General features: G+C 35.4%; 2 protein-coding genes across 2 annotated transcripts in view; both read left to right on the top strand.

The window, feature by feature from the left end:
* Positions 1-7236, top strand: part of IMPACT (impact RWD domain protein) — a 66642-nt gene extending 59406 nt beyond the window's left edge. The window contains exons 13-14 of the transcript XR_012472491.1: positions 938-1048; positions 7195-7236. The gene's annotated coding sequence lies outside the window, so the exon portion shown is untranslated. The remainder of the gene's footprint in view (positions 1-937; positions 1049-7194) is intronic.
* A 1452-nt stretch (positions 7237-8688) lies between these two features.
* HRH4 (histamine receptor H4) lies at positions 8689-18200 on the top strand. Its single transcript, XM_074207008.1, has 3 exons — positions 8689-8976; positions 11740-11906; positions 15285-18200. Exons 1-3 carry the CDS (start codon positions 8769-8771, stop codon positions 16074-16076), a joined length of 1167 nt encoding a protein of 388 aa, XP_074063109.1. The 5' UTR covers positions 8689-8768; the 3' UTR covers positions 16077-18200.
* Positions 18201-19244: the final 1044 nt, after the last annotated feature.

The following is a 19244-nucleotide window of genomic DNA, read 5'->3' as shown; positions in this document are numbered from 1 at the left end:
GCTAGGGGTATAGGTTTATTTCTCAGATGAATTATGTCATTGTGCTTCTGGCATAGTTGACTTTGAATGTAAACTATATAAACTTGAAGTTGGAAATGAAAAGTACCATGCTACTTCTTAATGTCATTCATTTTGGTAAGCACAATACATAATAAATTGGGTTTCTACCCCATTGCCTTACCCCTGCCTCTTAAAAAAATTGAAAAAAAACTTGAGATTAGTTTTAGTCATTGGACATTTTTAACAATGGTACTTAAACATTATTGTCTTACATTTTTATTGCCTTTAAAAAATGAAATAATCTGCCTTTGATATGAAGAAACACATGACTGACTGAATTGAAGAAAAAATCCACTACAGTAGCTGAAACTAGTACAAGCAGAGTCAATGAACATTTTGGTGGAATCCAGAAATTCAAAGTAAAAAGCCCAAATACAGAAATATGATTTACAAGTATTGTTATTGATGAAGAGGAAAACCATTTTGCCTTATATGAATGCATTAGTAGTAGATAGCATGACATCAACTGAAATTATATTTTGAAAAGGTCCATGTAAAATATGTTGTCAATGTAAGAGAAATTTTCCAGAAATTAAATTATTGCTTAAATTATTATTTTAAATTATTTTAATTATCTTTTTTCCAGAAACAATGTGGCATCAAAAGGATTGCCAGCACATATAAGGTTGCTGACAGAATTGCTAAATATAAAAACATCATTTGATGGAACAAATAGTATTATTTGCAGACATGGATATGGTCAAAATAATGCTTTGTAAAATATATGTAAGAACAAGTGGGATAGGAGATGATGATGTTTGTTCTTCATCTTCAAAGAAGACCATGACTTTAGGGAGATGATGACATGACAAGGAAGTGAATTGGATTTGAGTAAGGAGATGCTGTGCTAAGTCACCAGTCTCACTTTCTCTTCCAGAGTCATCTGGATCCAGTGACCAAATATGAATGAGGATGACTGAAGATGGCCTGGATGTGAGGCAATAAGGGTTAATTGACTTGTCTGGGTCATACAGTTAATAAGTATTAAGTAAGTTGACTGAAACCTCTCTCATGGGATATGAAAATTTGTTTAAGGCTGCAAACATTCTTTAGATAAAAGCAATCCACCCCCCCCCAAAGAAAGAGTCAAAACTTCCCAAAGTAATTTGACTTACTTTATTTGAGGAAGGGATTTTGCTGAATCTATCTCTGTAGGCATGTAAATCTCTTCTCTTAATCAGTCCATTGTGAGCTCTGTAAATATAGTTTAATCGGGTGCCTTAGTTTACCTATGGAGTCTGTTTAACTTGATTTTGTTCCTTAGGGGATGTATGAAATTATGATTCTGTTTAACTAACTTCAACTTTTATGACATTGAAGGAAGTATGGGATCATGAATCTGTCTTTTAAAAAAAACTTTTCTGACCTAAAACAATGTATGAGATTAGAATATATACAATAATTTATTTCTTTATTTCTTTGGCATAATTTTAAGGAAATCCATTCTGTGTTTAAGGTTATTCAAAAAAATCCTCAACCTGTGCTTAAGCATAGCAAAAATCTACATTTTCCCCTCCATAATTTTTGTGTTGTGGTAGATTAGTTTGGTAGTGGTCACCTACTGCATTGAACTCAAAGAGGAGATATTTCTCCCATAAGCAAATCCAAAATCTAAATTTCTTCCATCTCTACCATAACTTTATATTACATATTTGTCTCATACATTTCTAGGAACTGTGTTCTCATATCCATCATATGCAAGTTAATCATTAGGAAATCAGATACAGGCAATCTTACCTTAAATTGGTTTCCTCTGTTGGGTTTCTTTTTCAGGGTTTCACAACAACTACTATTTGTTTCTGACCCTTTTCAGTTAATTAAACTTTTCATCTGAAAGGAATGTCATTTTACAATAATAATAGTACTAATAGGAGCTGCCATTATTAATGACAGCTACTTAAGATTTGGCTAGGAATTTGGATGTTTCCTCCTTTCATTCTCACACTTCTGTGAAGGACATATCACACGTATTATCCCAATTTTACGGATGATGAGACCAAGGTCAAGAAAGGTTTAAAGTCTTGCCTTCTGTTAGATGCCTAATAAGTTTCTGAAGAAAGATTTAACCTAATTTAAACTAATTCCATACCAAGAGGGTGTCACCCTCAAAGCTCCTATGTATCAGAATGTTTTAAGTGCTGAGCAGAAAGGAGATTACTTGCATCTGGGAATAACTTTACTTGAGATTTTGAGGTTCAAATCAAATGAGTTACCATAGGAAAATGTTTTTCAATCCTCAAAGTGGTATATTAATACTTGCTAACCCTTAAAGAGCCATATAGATGCTAGTGATGATGATGATAATGATGATGATGATGATGATGATGATGATGATGAATCAAAACCTCTAGGTGGTCTGAAAGAAAAGGTTAGGGAATGTCTGAGTGTTAACAACAAACAGGATTTTGTTGTTACCATTGCTCTTTTATAGGGGAGACTGCCTGAGATCCCAGGCTTTCTTAGTACAGGCATAATAAATGCACATTAAATCATTCTTGTTGCAGTTTCTATAGCAAGATCAGTAAGTCCCATTGTCTCAGTGGTTACCAGCTCATTACTGTTTTTTAAACATACATCCCAGAACAATGGGAAGATATTTATTGAGGGAATTTTTAACCTATATTAGCTGTATTTTTAAAAGGACCACAGAACAATGTATTTAAGAATTGACTTTCTAATTACATCTCTTTACTCCTATCCCCATGGCCAGATCTTTTTCTTTTTCTTTTCTTTTTTTTTAGTTTTTTTGCAAGGTAAATGGGGTTAAGTGGCTTTCCCAAAGCCACACAGCTAGGTAATTATTATGTGTCTGAGACTGGATTTGAACTCAGGTACTGCTGACTCCAGGGCCGGCGCTTTATACATTGCGCCATCTAGCCCCCCCCCCAGATCTTTTTCAAAATAAATTTGAGGCAGTGATTGACAATTGAAAGGTTCTTTCTAAAGTTTCTTGTAAAAGGTAGTACCTGAGCTAGGCCTTAATAAAAAAATGAATTTCAACTGATGGAGATGAAAAGAGGATTAAGGTAGAGGCAAAGTGTCTCCAAAAAATTAGAATGTGAGACTTGTTTACTGGGTTATGCCAAGCATGAGCAAATTGTCTAACTTCTCTAAGCCTCTGTTTCCCCATCTGTACTATAGTGTTAATGCTTCAACCATACATATATTCTAAGCTGTGAGGAAAGTCTCTGTAAACCTCTAGACTATGCAGAAATGAAATAACATTCTAAGTATTGGACATGGAGAGAATGAAGGTTAGAAAAAGTGGACTAAGTCCTACTTTTATTGCTAGAATTTTTTTTTTTTTAGATTTTTCAAGGCAATGGGGTTAAGTGGCTTGCCCAAGGCCACACGGCTAGGTAATTATTAAGTGTCTGAGGCTGGATTTGAACTCAGGTACTCCTGACTCCAAGGCCAGTGCTCTTATCCACTGTGCCACCTAGTCGCCCTGCTAGAATGTTTTATTGCTCCTTTCCTTACTAAAGTATTTCATGCTAAAAAAGCTTTCTTTGAACTCACTGCTTCCCCTGCCTAACTAGCAAAGTAGAACCTTCATAAAGTAGTTTGAACTAGGACTTAAGAAGATGCTTACTCAGGATTCCTTGAACCTGACATAACCTTACTGGTGAGAATTTCTGGTGAGCGACTGTGGAAAGCTGTGATACCTGATCCAGGCTCTGCAAGGATCTCTGAGGCCAGCTCCAGGTTTTACTAATGATGCAACCAGATGCTTTAAGTGATTCAGGACCATGTCCTGTACAAGTTTGGGCTAACCACTACCTTGATAAACAGCTAGATCAATCATGATACCTTGACATTATGGAATAGCATAGTCTATTGATAAGAATGGTAAGTATTGTAAGAATCAAGTGGAGTAGAAACTTGTTTACTGTTGTAGTTGCGGTATTAATATCCTGGACCCTTGATCAAAGTTGTCTGTGGCTATCTGCCTGGCCTGGTTACTTCTCACATCACTGCAAACACACGCCCAGGGATGCTGGCATCAAGCAACCTTGTAATTTTAATTTCTTAACAATACTCCCTTCTTGGGTTTTGACTGTTCTGCAGTCACCCTGATAGGTGACTCTATCTTGGGACCTGGTACATGGACTGCCTCTGCTGGCCATTAGAGGCAGCTTAAACCAGTCCTGTTGTCTTTCTAGGAAGATGCTATTCCCCTTCATCTGACTTGCTGATTTCCTCTGATGGCTATAAGCTCCCAAGTTTTAATTATTTCTTTTTCTTTTTGCAAGGCAAGGGGTTAAGTGACTTGCCCAAGATCACACAGCTAAGTAATTAAGTGTCTGAGGCTGGATTTGAACTCAGGTTCTCTGGACTTCAGGGCAAGGGCTCTATCTACTGTGCCACCTAGATGCCCCCATATCTATTTCAATGATAGAAAGATTAAATCTCTAAACAACTTGTGACTTGATATTCAATCCATCTACTTAGCTGCTCCTCCTGATTCTAACCACTGTTGTAATTCCTCTCCCCAGGCTTCCCTCTCTGAAAAGACAGTGCTTTGCCATGAATTGTAATTCCTTGACCTTGAATAAAATGACTCTCTTTCTTTACTAATCACCTAGTTGGTCGGAATTTTTCTATAGGTTGACTGAGGCATAACTATGTAAAGGCAGAAGACAGGAGATGGAAGATCGTAAGGCATAACAAGTAACTCAGTAAGGCTGGATTGTAGGGAAATAACAGGTGAAACTGGAGAGTGACAAGGTAACAAGTTGTGGAGTTTGTAGTTGATCCTGGGGATAACGGGGGACCATTAGCTTTATTAAGAAAGGGTGTTATGTGATCATAGATATTCTTTAAGAAAGCTATATATTATTTTGTCAGATGTAAGATAGTCAAAACAAATTTTTTCCCTCTGAAATTTATATATATATATGTTATATATATATAATATATATATTTATAATATATATATATATATATATATATATATATATATATATATTTCTTCTTGGACAGATTGCAAGGAAGGAAATGTGTCTGAGGGAGCAGCTAGGATTTCATAACTGAAGTTCCTAGGTAGCAGAGGAGATTGATGTCCAAAAAGAAGTCTCTTCCTAGTAGAACAGATAGGGTTAATTATACTATTGACAGTTAGGGGACTTGGGCTTGTGGTAACCCCTTTTTCAGGTAGGGGGCTAGAGCATTAAGGTTTTTGTTGGTTTATTTCAAGCATAATACAAAGCTTTGTTTTGGTGCCATGCTTGTTGCATGAGGAGAAATTAAAATTGTATTTATGCTGATAATTGAAATTATTCAAGAAGGTGACTTGATACCCAATTAAACCAGAACTGAGCCAGTGCCAGAACTACCAATATGAATCCCTGCTCTGTATTGTAAAATGAAAGGTATCTTTTAGTTATTCAAGCTTAAAATAAAAATAAATATAAATCTTAAAAATGGATTTTATAGTTGGTATAAAATTTATTTTTAAGCATCATAAATAACGCCCCAAAAGTTCTTCTAAGTACCACTTTCTTTGAATCAATAGGTATTTACAAAAGGAAGGGCCTGTTTGCTTAAGACAGAGAAAAGACACTCAATGACAAAGTTTTCTCAATATATTCTTCTTTGTCTTAATTTTATTGCTAAAAATACTCACATTAAATCTTAAAATATAGTTACTATAAGTAATAATGATCCAGAAGAGATTTTATCCTCACTAGTAATTATAGTTGATATAGTCAGCCAATCCAAATAATAGCTTTTGTCATTTGCTAGTGACTTGCAGTGGCTGGGAAAAGGGCAAGGGAGGAGGGAGAGAGACAGACCCCTGACAGTAAAACAGAACTACAGAAATATAAAAGACAACTGGAAATAGTCAATCAAAACACTGAGAATGAGAAAGAGGGAAGGATGAAAATTTCCCAGTGCCTGTCACAAAATTGTCAGACCAGAACTTAATGAAAGTTAGGAAGAGAAAAACAGAATCCTTTTCCATTTCAAAAACAGCATGATTTTCAGGAAAATCTGCCCTGTGGCATTGAATTGTGAGTTTTTGGAAAAGACCAAAAAAATCCAATTTCCCCTATTTCCTTGCTGTGAAACAGAAGGGGAGAGGGAGGCAGCGAGATGCTGACCCAGTAGGGGAGGGGAGTGACAAGAGGGAAGGGATACTGGCCTACATAGAGATATGACAGCAAACCTACTAGCCAGAGACAGCTGAGGGTTTGATTCTGCCTGTACCACAAAAACACATAATTTAAACAAACACCTACAAAACACATAAACTGAGTCAGAGCACCTTGAAACAAATTCTCATGACTCACCAGGGAAAAACACTTTGCTCTCACACTAGAGAGTCCTAAAAACACAACACAAAGACAGACAATAGGGTGTCAGATAACATCCCTTACCCAGATACTCTCCTAAGGTGCTAGAGACCTACAATATACCAGACCACTTTCCAAAGCAAAAGTTTTGGTCTAAGGACAAGTCCTCAATACCTTCCTGGGCTGAAAAAACAGGCAATTATCCTCCTAAAATCCAGAGAATATTTAATTTCAAAATAAAGCAATTGAATTGAAAAAAGTGGTAGCCTCCCCTTATTTCAAGACCATTTTTGACTAGGCCCAAAATCTGTAGGGTTTTTTTAGGGGGTCCCATATCCAGCATTGTTAACAGTCAGTCTACTCCATTTCCAAATCAAAATTGTCTAAACCCACATCTGTCATCTAAAACACTGGTTTAGAATAGAGCTGGAATTTGAGAAGTTAGAGACCTTTCTTTAGGAGAATGTCTGAGTGGACATGGAAGACCTTGTCCCTTTTCAAAATTCTGGTCCATCTGCATGACATGGGTACCCAAAACTGTTAAACCTAAAATTGTAAAAACTTTAAAAATATAGGGTTAAAATAAAATGGCAGAAAATATAGGTTAGGCATTTTGAAGTTTTATTCTCTAAGATCTTACCTCTAACCTATAAGTGATGGCCATTTCAGAAATTCCCCTACAAATGGGAAATAGTTGATCTTTTATACAAAAGCAGAGTTTAGAGAAAATCATTAATCTTCTTTTGTGATTTATGAAATTTGCACAATATTAAGTTGCCCAAACTGCTCCTCAAAGACTATCATCCTTGCACAATCTCTTGTTGTCTCTTCCTGGCAGGACAAGCCTCCCAGCATCCTGATCATTGATCTCCTGAGTTTTGTAAGTAACATAGAGGAAGATACCTGAGAGTCATAATTTCTTACAAAGTTTGGCAAGGGGACTGATATGAAGCTGAGTACGCTCTAAAGAAATCAATCTGTTTACTAGGAATATAGTTTTGAGAATCTTATGCTTTAACAATTTCACTAAAGCTCAATTTCCTGGGGAAAGAATGATTTATTCTGCTCCTGGACTGAATGCCTAAATTGCTAAATTATCTCAACAGGTTCTTTTTTAAAAAAAATTATTTTATTTAAGGCAATGGGGTTAAGAGTGACTTGTCCCAATCTTGGGATATCTGTGATGGATAATACCATCTGTATCCAGATAAAGAATTGCAGAATTTGAACAAAGACCAAAGACTGTTACCTTTCCATTGTCTTATTATGTAATTTTGCTATCTTTTATACTTCATTCTTTTTTCCCCTTAAGGATATGATCTCTCATCACATTCAACTTAGATCAATGTATACCATGGAAACAATGTAAAGACTAACAGACTGCCTTCTGTGGGGGTGGGGGGGGTGGGGAGGAAAATGAGATTAGGGGAAAATTATACAATTCAAAATAAATAAATACATTTAAAAATAAAAAAATTAAATTAAATTAAAAAAAGAATGACTTGCCCAAGGGGTCACACAGCTAGGCAATTATTAAGTGTCTGAATTTCTTCAACTCAGGTCCTCCTGACTCTAGGGTTGATCACCACATAGCTGCCCCTTTCAACTGGTTCTTAATTTATTCCTAAGAAGTACTGGGACTTAAATCAATCAAATTATGCGAAAGGTCTTCTGAACAAAGTGAATGGTTTATACTAGGAAAACATGTCCTTTATTCCCTGTGCTTTATTAAAATTAAGGCAATTTGAAATTCCAAAATTTATATGTAATTTTGTGGGCAGTACACCTATTTTGAAAATAAAGGACTATGCTTTTAAAGAGTTTGCATTCTATTAGAGGAGGCAACTTGTATAAATAAAAGTATTTACTAAATATAAACCCTGAAATACAAGATTAATGGTGGGTTGGAAGGTGAAGTGAGATTACAACCCAGAAGGATAGCCTAAACAAAGGTAGAGAAAAGGGACATAATATCATATGTGAAGGATAGTAAGAAGCCAATATGGCTGAACAAAAAAACTAAATAATCCACAAAAAAATCTTTAGGGAAAGAAACCCAAGACTTAAGTCAAAGTTTTATTACTATTGGTGAAAATATCACATTGGGAGTAACTAATAAGGGAAGTTTGAGGACAATACATTTAAAAATGTACAGATAAAAACATCTGACTTTCTAAACAACATTTTTTTTTCAAATTCATCTGAAAGGAAATTGTTATCACAAGTTTGTTGTAATAAGAACCAGGAAATATTGTGAAATAAGTATTACAGTTTTTTTAAAAAAGAACTCCACTTAGCTTCAGGGACTGTATTTTTTAAGTGTCCTGTTGGAAAATTTACTTGTCAGAACTGTCTTATTGGAGTAAGTGAATACACTGAATTTCTTCAATTGATATTATCTGAGCAGCAGCTATGTGCAACATCAACGACAGTTCAATACCCAATACCCAATGCAATAACCAAGAAATTGTGGTAATCCTGTTAATTCTGAAGATTTTTCTTGCCTTTTCTATTATGATAGGAAATGGCTTGATTATTATGGCATTTGTGGTGGACAAAAACCTTAGACTTCGAAATAATTATTTTTTCCTTAATCTGGCCGTTGCTGACTTTTTTATAGGTAAGTTGTTTTATATATATGTATATATATATATATATATATATATATGTACTTATTTGAGAAAAGATCTATATTGATAATGATTTATTTCTTAAAGATATATCATGTCATTTCAAGGAATAGGGAAGGGTTAAAATAAGGAATTGAATTTTGTTAAAAGATTAAGAAAAATCAAGTAGAAGGGGAAGATAATGTTTCTTACAAGTAGTTTTTAATTTTTGCTTGCATATAATTTGTTGAATTTTTTTTAGACAATTATAGTCTAGTGGTTATATACTCTTGGAATTTTTCCTCTCATATTTGCATTCCTTTTTAAAAAAAATGAACATTTTTAATGTTAATTTCATAAAATGACAATGTTAGGGGATAGTTAAAGCTAACTAAAATAATCAATTTATTGAATGTTTTGGTTAATAGTCAATAATCCATCTATCTATCTTTATATACGTAAAGTTATACACATGTGTAAATGTATATGGATACACACACTCACACACACATATAAAAAAGGCTCAGCTCATGGTACTACCTCCTCTTTAAAGTCTTTTATAATTCCTCCCAGAAAAAAAAATATTTTCTTCCTCCAGTTTTCATAGAACACTGCCTCACACTCTACCTTATAGTACACTTATTGGTTTAGGCATTTTTTCACCCTAGTAGTTTGTAAAGTTCTTGAGGGTAAAAACTATTTTTATATTTGTATCCTTGATGCTTTGCATACAGTGTACTTGATAAGTGTTTGCTGAATTAAATGGACTATAGGTAAATACTAAAACTAATCTTGAGAAGCAGTGAAGCATAGTGACAGAGTGCTGACTTTGGGTCAGAAGATTTGTCTTTGAATCTCACCTCAGACACTTTTTTTTTTATCTGAATCCCCATATCTGACTATGGGAACACTGTTAAACCTATCAATGCTTCAGTTTCTTCATAAATAAAACTGGAGAAGATATCATTTGTAGTATGTAATAGAATTCTTGTTGTTAGCATGGTCTAACACAGCTTATTATTTTAATTCAAACTCATGTACAAAGAAGAAATATGTTGCTTTTTATTTTATTTTATATTTTATATTTTATATCCTTATTTTATATTTTATATTTTATTTTATTTTATATCCTTGAAGGTGATGCTTCAGTTGGGGTGGGGAACTGGAGCAATGATTTCATTGGCAGAGGAAACTCTTCTTTACAAATGCAGGTCAAAATCTTCTATTTGACTTAGTTTTAGAGAGTACTTAGAACACTGAGAGCTTGTAACCTGATCAGCTAGTACATGTCAGAGGCAGTACCTGAACCAGGAAGTCTTCCTGGTTTCAAGGTGAATTCTCTATCCATTATGCCAACCCGTCTTCCTCTTAATTACACATCATGTATGTAGGTACGCACACACACTCAACTATATGTACATAATTAAATACATGCTTATATATACATGCACAACTGCACAGACATGTGCATGCACACATAAACACACACTGCATACACACGTGGAGACAAATACAAATAATGGACACACATGTATCTGCAATGTGACACACAAAAGCACATGTTTATGCACACTATTTTATACACAACACAATCACAGCTATACAAATAATACAGCAAACATTTATATATGCATATGCAATGATATGTGCATATGTATAACCCATGTGCTTATATACATGCATCTATGTAAGTATATTCATAAGGAATAACTAAGAAGGAAGCATCTTGGCATAGTATTCATGTTGGCAATATAAATATACAAAGCAGTGTATTTGGACACATATTACACATATCTACTCATATATAACATACACACAACATACACATACCCAAACATACACACATGTAGTTGATGGGTAGCAGTTGCTTGTGGCTATCAAGAGAAATCAGATGATTTTGTTCAATGAGAACCAAAAAGACTGATTGGGCATGGTGGCTTAGCCATGGTGGCATAATACTCCTAGGGAGACTGAGGCTGGTAGAATCTCTGAGCTTGGGAGTGTTGAGCTGCTTCACCAAAAAAAAAAGTCATAATCACTCCATCATGCTTTTCATTCCTTCCAAACTGATCTTAAGGCTAAAGTTTTGGAGAACCCTGAACCTAGTTTGTTTTGCACCAAAATGCACTGTGAAATAAATCATTTGTCTGCCTGTTAGTATGTAACTTGATTTCAGTATCACAATAAAGACAGAGTCCAATTCCTTGATTTTATAGATGAGGGAAATGAGATCCAGTTAAATGATTTTCCAAGGCTCAAGTGCTACTTCCTACACAAGACTTTTTCTGATCCTCCCACCTGGCTGCTAGTATCTTCACTCCAAATCACTTTTTCTTTATTTTGTATAGAATTATTTGTGCACATATTTTCCCTAATGGATCATAAGTTCCTTCAGGGTAGAGACAGTTTTCATTTATGAAAGATGGCAAAACTTTGGATGTTTACCAACTATATAACCTGTACAAACTACTTAACCTCTGTCTTCCTCAGTTTCCTCAACTGTAAAATGAGACTAATGCTATATAGCATCCACCACCCAGGACTTTTGTGAGGATCAAATGAGATAATCTGTAAAGTAATTAATATGGTGCTGGCACATAGGATGTACTTAATTTATTCTTTTTTTTCCTTCCTTGATAAATACTTATTGATTGATCAACAAATCAAGTCATTTTTTTATTATTATCCTAAACATTCATATACTATGGACTCAGCTCAAGTTATACCCTTTTTGTATTAATTCATTTAGGTTGTTTTAATCTTTCTTTCCACAGGCGCAATCTGCATTCCTATATACATCCCTTATGAAATGACAGGGAAATGGAGCTTTGGAAGGGAGCTCTGTATATTCTGGCTAATTACTGACTATTTTTTGTGTACAACATCAGTGTATAGCATTGTCCTCATCAGCTATGACCGGTATCAATTAATCTGCAATGCTGTAAGTAGAATATGTGCATTTGACTATTTTTTTCATCCTTTAAACTTAAAGTGTAAATTTGAATTTGGAACCCTAAAGCAAGAAAAAACAATCCAGTAAGGAAACAATTTTTGGTTAATTAAGAAACAGGAGAAAAGCCCTTTCCTTAGGAATAATAGATGTTACTTTGTCCACCTGACTCCAGGACCAGTGCTCTTATCTACTGCACCACTTTGTGATATGGTGCTATTGGGTGGGCCACTTTCTGGGGGACAACAGGTTCAAAAAGAAGCCAAAGGAAGTGGGCAGATGATCAAATCTGCATAGATAATCTGTACCAGTGGGTGTGTGCAGGAAGAGAGAAGATAGAGATTGCCTAGACCTGGTCAACACAGGTCTACAAGTGAGTGCTGAGAACTCAAGTGTTCCTTAGACAGAAATAAGAACTTGATTCAGTGATCTGTCCATCAGTCAAAAGTGCTGCCTAGAGATGAAGAGATAAGCATCTTCTCAATTCCCTTAGTTGTCCATTATCCCATTTGACCTTATGCATAATGGAAAGGAGATCGCTTTCCAGCATATTGCATCATATCATTACAAGGGCTGAGCAGAGCAATTAAAAAACTAAACACAGTTTAGTGCGACCATCTGGGTATTGTTACCATCTTCATAATCGTTAGATTTAATTCAAGAGATATATTAATTAGTGGTGCAGGAAGCAGAAGGCAAAAAAAGCAAACTGAAATAGGAACTTGTGGTCAGCACCATATACATTTTAGCTTAGTCTTGGAATTGCTAATAGTTTCCCCAAAAGTTATTTCCTAGAAAACTTTATTTAGCTTACAATTTTCACCTGTGTCCTCTCATTAGATGATGTACATTTCCCCAGTTCAATTCAGTTCAGCAAGTACCTACTATGTGTCAAACACTTGTATAGAGGTTAAGGTGTATAAGTCCCTGACCCCAAGAAGTTTTGGTTCTATTGGGAGGGAACAAGTTACTCACACAAGCTAATACTACACATAAACATATAAATATACACATATATCTATCATGTGCATATGTTTGGGTATGTGTAGTTTGTGTGTACATTATATATGAATAGATATGTGTAATGTGTGTGCGAATACACTACCTTGTATATGTATATTGACAACATAAATACTATGCCAAGACGCTTCCTTCTTGGTTATTCCTTATGAATATACTTACATAGATGCATGTATATAAACACATGTATATCTAGATATATCTAGATACACAGAATAAATCAAAGTAATTTCAGAGACAGAAAGAGAACACCCATATTTGTGAAGGAGTGGGGGGATCAGAAAAGAATTACCTAGGAGATGATGTCTGAACTATTTTTTTGAAGGAAGTTAGGGACTTCTTGGACAGAAGTGAGTAGGGAAACCCTAGCTGTGCCTAGGTATTGATGGAGGATATGGAATGTTAAGCATGGAGGCCAGTAAATAGCTTAATTTGGTGGGAGCATAGAATGCATAAGGGAGAATAATGTGAGATCAGCCTGCAGTCATAGGTTGGTGCTAGATTGTGATTAGCATTATATATGCTAATCAACATTTTATCCTAGAGTTAATTAGAAGTCCCTGAAGCTTCTTGAGCAGAGTATTCACATAGTCAGACCTATATTTTTGGGATATATTGGCAGGTATGTGGATGATGGATTGGAGAGGGAAGAGAAAAGAAACAGGGAGCCCAATTAGAAGCTATTTTTTTTAGGTTTTTGCAAGGCAAATGGGGTTAAGTGGCTTGCCCAAGGCCACACAGCTAGGTAATTATTAAGTGTCTGAGACCGGATTTGAACCCAGGTACTCTGACTCCAGGGCCGGTGCTTTATCTACTGTGCCACCTAGCCGCCCCTAGAAGCTATTATAATTGTCTGTGTGAAAGGAGATGAATGCTTGACTAAGGAGGTAGACAGGTGGGTAGAGAGAAAGGGACACATCAAAAACATTTTGTTGAGGTGGAATGATCAAGACTTGGCATTGATTAAACATGGATGAGGAATGAAGGACAGTGAAGAATTGAGGGTGGCTTTGAGGTTGTGAACCTTGGTAACTCAGGTATGGTTGTGCCCTTGACAGAAATGAAGATCCTTGAGATTTTAAGCTTAGATTGTCTTCTTTCTAAGGAATGGAAAAAACACTAAGGACTTCCATAGTTTGCAAAGAAAAATCAGCTGGACTGGATTTCAAGGTAGTGAGAGAGAGAACCTCAAACCATGGAGTTTATTAAGAGTATACAAGCTGGGGCAGCTAGGTGCCATAGTGGACAGAGCACTGCCCTGGAGTCAGGAGGACCTGAGTTCAAATCTGACCTCAGACACTTAATAATTGCCTAGTTGTGTGACCTTGGACAAGTCACTTAACCTGACTGCCTTGCAAAAGCAAAAAACAAAAACCACCCAAAAAAAGTATACAAACTGATGGAGGGGGTAAAACATTTGGAGAATGCATTTGTCTTAACTGTCTCTGCTATCTGGGCTCTGGATAGTGTATCTGGCTCAGAGAGGCAATGCAAATGTCCCAAGGAAGCTGTCTAAGTAAGGATAGCTAGGTAGCACAATGACTGAGTCAGGAAGACCTGTATTCAAATCCAGCCTTTGACATTTACTAGCTACATGACCCTGGGCAAATCATTTAACTATTCTCTGCCTCAGTTTCCTCAACTGTAAAATGGGATAATAATAGTACCTACCTCTCAGAATTGCAAGGATTGGATTATCTAATATTTGTGAACTGATTGGCACAAAGTCTAGCACATAGTGGATAATTAAAAATACTAACTCCTTTCTTCTTCCCTTAAGGTCCCCATATCCTGGCAACTTTGCCCAGAACTATATTTACAGTCTGATTATTGATGGCCTGAGGGGATCTCATGGGGAGGTGTTGGGGTCCATATGGGTTTTATACTGTGGTAGACAGAAGGAGCTGCAGACATTTACTAATGTACCAATTTAGGGTAAGCAGACCCTAACCGCTTTTGAATATACCAGTCATGAGCTGTCACTTAAGGATAAGCCCAGGGATTGTAAGAGTTTCTTTGTTCCAAGGGTTACACATTATGGACTCATCAATCATTTTAGCTGTTTTTTTTTTCGTTTGTGTCCCTCTTTTTCTAAGAGATGAATCCGAGTTTTATGAGATTTTATTCCCTACTAATAAAAACTTTTGGTACATAGAGCCTTCCAATTTTGAAAAGATGATATCCTTATGAAGTAGGTCAAGACTTCATCGTTGATACAACTTCTATTGAATCTTGTGATCTATGTCTCTGCATTTATAGTTATCACGTATTTTCTTAGTACATCTCTTCTCTTCAAGAAGAGTTGAATGGCAAATATTTACCTCTTGACAGTAATTTGATTTCTTTTAGATATCATATCGAATTAAACAAACATCGATCTCAAGGACAATCACTTATATGGCAGCAACTTGGGTGCTGGCATTCTTAATACATGGTCCAGCAATCCTAAATGGAATGAAAGAGAAGATCGTGGATACAGAATGCCAAAACCATCACCTTAAAAAACTGCATTATATCCTCATCACTTCCATCTTTGAGTTTTTGATCCCAACCAGCTTGTTGATCTATTTCAACTATTGCATTTATTGGAGCTTACAGAGTCGCAGTAGAGTCAGAGGCAATCTTGCTACCACCCTTAACAATCCTTCTCTAGTCCAAGGCAACTCAACAACCTGTGTATTCTTTTCAAATGTGTGTCTTACTAAACTGGATAAAGAAGTTCCTTCCTTTTCTGTTAATAAGATGAGAAAGAAAAGCCTCTTTGCTTTTTTTAAAACCCAAGAAGATAAAACAACTTCTGTTGAATTGTCCTCCATATCCCACTCAAATTCTGTGTTGGCTGACTTAAGAACTCAGCGTGCTAAATTTCTCAGAGACAGCAAAGTAGCTAAGTCACTTGCTATTATCTTGGTGGCTTTTGTCTTTTGCTGGGCTCCCTATATTTTGTTCACAGTTATTCGTTCAGTTTACCAGAATGATATAGACAATACTTGGTATACTTTTACATTTTGGCTTCAATGGTTTAATTCCTTTCTCAATCCTTTTCTTTATCCTTTGTGCCACAAAATGTTCCAGAATGCTTTCATGAAAATGTTTTGTAAGAAAAAAACTGCTTCATTACAGTCAAAACTTTCTACTTAAGTACAATGTTGTAAAACCAGACTCTCACTTTCTGTTTCTGAGTATATATATTCTGTATATGAGTTAGGTTCATCTCACATCTACCCCTTTTCTCCTCTCCCTTCTCCCAATGGGGGAGAGGAAATAATTAGCACTTCTGAATAATTCTGGATAATTATCTGGAATAACTCTGGATAATTCTCAAAATTAGGGAGAATATGAGAGACAGTGTATAATATTCAGGAGATACAGATTTTAGTCCTGACTCCATTGCTAATTCGTTTTGCAACCTTGGACAAGTCACTGGTTTCTCTTAAGTTGTTTATGAAAAAGGAAGGGGATGGACTATATGATCTCTTATGCACCTTCTAAAGTTCTGTATCCTAATTTTTAAAAACAAATTAAAAGGTATTATATCAGTTTAGAGATGGAAAAGATCTTAGAAATCATCTGTTCCAATGCCCTCATTTAACAGATGAGGAAACTGAGAACCAGAAAGGTGATGTATCCAAAGTCAAACAGCTAATAAATGGCAAAGATATATGATGGCCATGTATCCTTTGGTGCCAGATTCATTGGCCTTTCTGCTATAGACAGCCTTGTGAATCAGTTATAATGTATTATAAATATGTAATCACAAACATTTATTTTAGTTGTTCTCTCTAGGTTGTGACATTAAATAGATTGTGTTGGGCAAAGTTTTTTTGGTCCCTGTATACATCAGCATTTTATTTTATCTACAGGAATTCACTATTACAGGTACCTGTCATAGAGATAAAATAGAGATGGGGGCTAGAACTATGATTTCATTGGTAAATAGATTTCTCAGGAAACTCCCACCAATGAAAATCAGCACCTTCTTTTCAAATTTCATTCCTAAAGAGTTGCCCAAGGGTTGACAGAGTAAGTGATTTGTCTTGGATCACACAGTTAGAATTAGTGAGAGATGGGACCTGGAAACCAAGTCTTCCTAGAAAAATAAGGATTGTATTTGCCTAAGGCCCTGTTTTAGAAAGAAAACAGGGGAAGAAGGGGCAGTTTAAATGCTTCAAGAGTTTTGTCAAAATCTTCCTAATGAGGGGTGGCTAGGTGGCGCAGTGGATAGAGTACCAGCCCTGGAGTCAGGAGTACCTGAGTTCAAATCCAGCCTCAGAAACTTAATAATTACCTAGCTGTGTGACCTTGGGCAAGCCACTTAACCCCATTGCCTTGAAAAAACCTAAAAAGAATCTTCCTAATGAGTATTTAGTAACCAACAGAGCAGACAATGAATTGTGAGAAAAATTGTGAGAAAATTGTGAGAAATTGTGAGAAAAGACAGCAAATTGGATTAAAAATTGACTTACTTTCTTACCAAATTTCTTCTTCTCTCTTCCTTTCCTAATACTATCTGGTACCTATTTGGCCCTTCAGGGGGAGAAAAGTGTGGGGTAAAGTAAGAAGCAGGCAGGCACTAAGACTAAGATGACATGTTTAGAGAGACCAAAAATGGATGGAGCAGAAATAATATTCTGCAAAATGAGGACACCGAAGAAGAAATGCTTTAAAAAAAAATAAATTACAGAGGTCCCTAAAAATTCACTTTTCACTAAGATTATGTTTCACAGTACTTTTATAATATCTACAGTGTCAGGCACAGTTTTCAATAAATATGAGATATAGTGGAATGAACTGAAATCTCAGGATTTGACCTTGGGCAATGTGCAACTTATTTGAGTTTAAGTTTCTCATTTGCAAAATAAGGGGACAGGACCATTTGTATCTTTTGTACATCTTTTGTACATCTTTTGTATTTTTCCTTTTCTGATCATACTTACCATGAAATAGATATATAAAGCCTTGGAGACAACCTTGTGACCTGAGATATCCAGAGATCCCATTGAGTTAAAGGAGGAGCTGCAGGGGAGGAGTCCTTAGAGATGTTATATACTGACAAGAAGGTTGCATATTGTTTGCATAGTACAGAGCCAAGGTGACATGTAAAATGCCTAATTACCAGTCCTGCAAACTATTTTCTGGTAATAGTCCTGGAGTTGGTGTTAAATGAGATTGTGAATACAGGGAGCCTAACTCTCCTCTCAGATGACAGGTTCCCCAATATGGAACTCCCAGCCAAGCCACATAAATCTTAATACATAGCATTAAGTGGACACAAAGCAAGTTCATATATATATATATGTATATATATATATACATATATGTATATGTGTGTATGTGTATATATATATATACACATATGTGTGTATATGTATTTATAATGCAAGTTTTTAACATAATGATCCCAGAAGGTAAAAAAGATAGGGAGTTATTATTTTTGTAGGCAAAAGAGACATGTAAAAAATGAAACTCACCATATAAATAGGGTCAATCCTCAGTTTTCAAGGGGGTAATGTCTAGAAAATGATGTGAATGAAAAAAAATGTGAATGTTGATACATTGAACCTATGGGAAATGGGAGTAAGGTTCCCACAATCACCAAAAACTGTAATCTTATACTAGAAATTACTAAAAATATACTTTAACATTCATCTTGGTAATCTGTACTTTTCCTAACACAGTAACTATGAAATAACCCACAAAATGCATCACATAAAATAAAACTGGTAACATGCAAAACATTTTTCTTGCTAGTAATCCCTAGATTTCTGTCCCTTTTGTGCTAATATCTCAATAAAAATTTATTTCAGACAATATTCACTTTTCAAAATAAGTGAAATCTACAGTGTTATAAATATTATACAGCTAATAAAAAATTTAAACCTAAGATATTTTAACCTGAATCTTAATTTCCACTTTGTCAGATGGTGGGTCTGATATGGTGTATTTTAATAACAAATTCTTGACTGACAGCAGCTGAAATTTATGTAACACCTTTATTTTCCCAATAAGCCTCATCACTGACTTTGCATACTTGGACTTAGAGCCCAAAGGACTTGTACAATGCTTTGGGAGCATAATTGAAAACACAAATCTTGATTCTTATGAGTCAACAATGAAAGTATGCAAGGAATGCATGAAGTTCTTTACTCTAAAAATGGAAGGGTGAACAAGATCAATGAAGCACCTAGTCTGATTCTAGATACTTTACAAACTTTCAGGCATCATGTCTCTCATTTTTTTCTTTTTCTTTTTGCAGTGAAAAAGAAGCTACTAATTATGCAATATTATATTAATAATAGGGAAGTTAAA

This window comes from Macrotis lagotis, chromosome X (genome assembly GCF_037893015.1).
Source record: "Macrotis lagotis isolate mMagLag1 chromosome X, bilby.v1.9.chrom.fasta, whole genome shotgun sequence".
NCBI classification, from domain to species: Eukaryota; Metazoa; Chordata; class Mammalia; order Peramelemorphia; family Peramelidae; genus Macrotis; species Macrotis lagotis.
The sequence above is the reverse complement of the archived record's forward strand: the minus strand, read 5'-3'. Positions and strand labels throughout refer to the sequence as shown.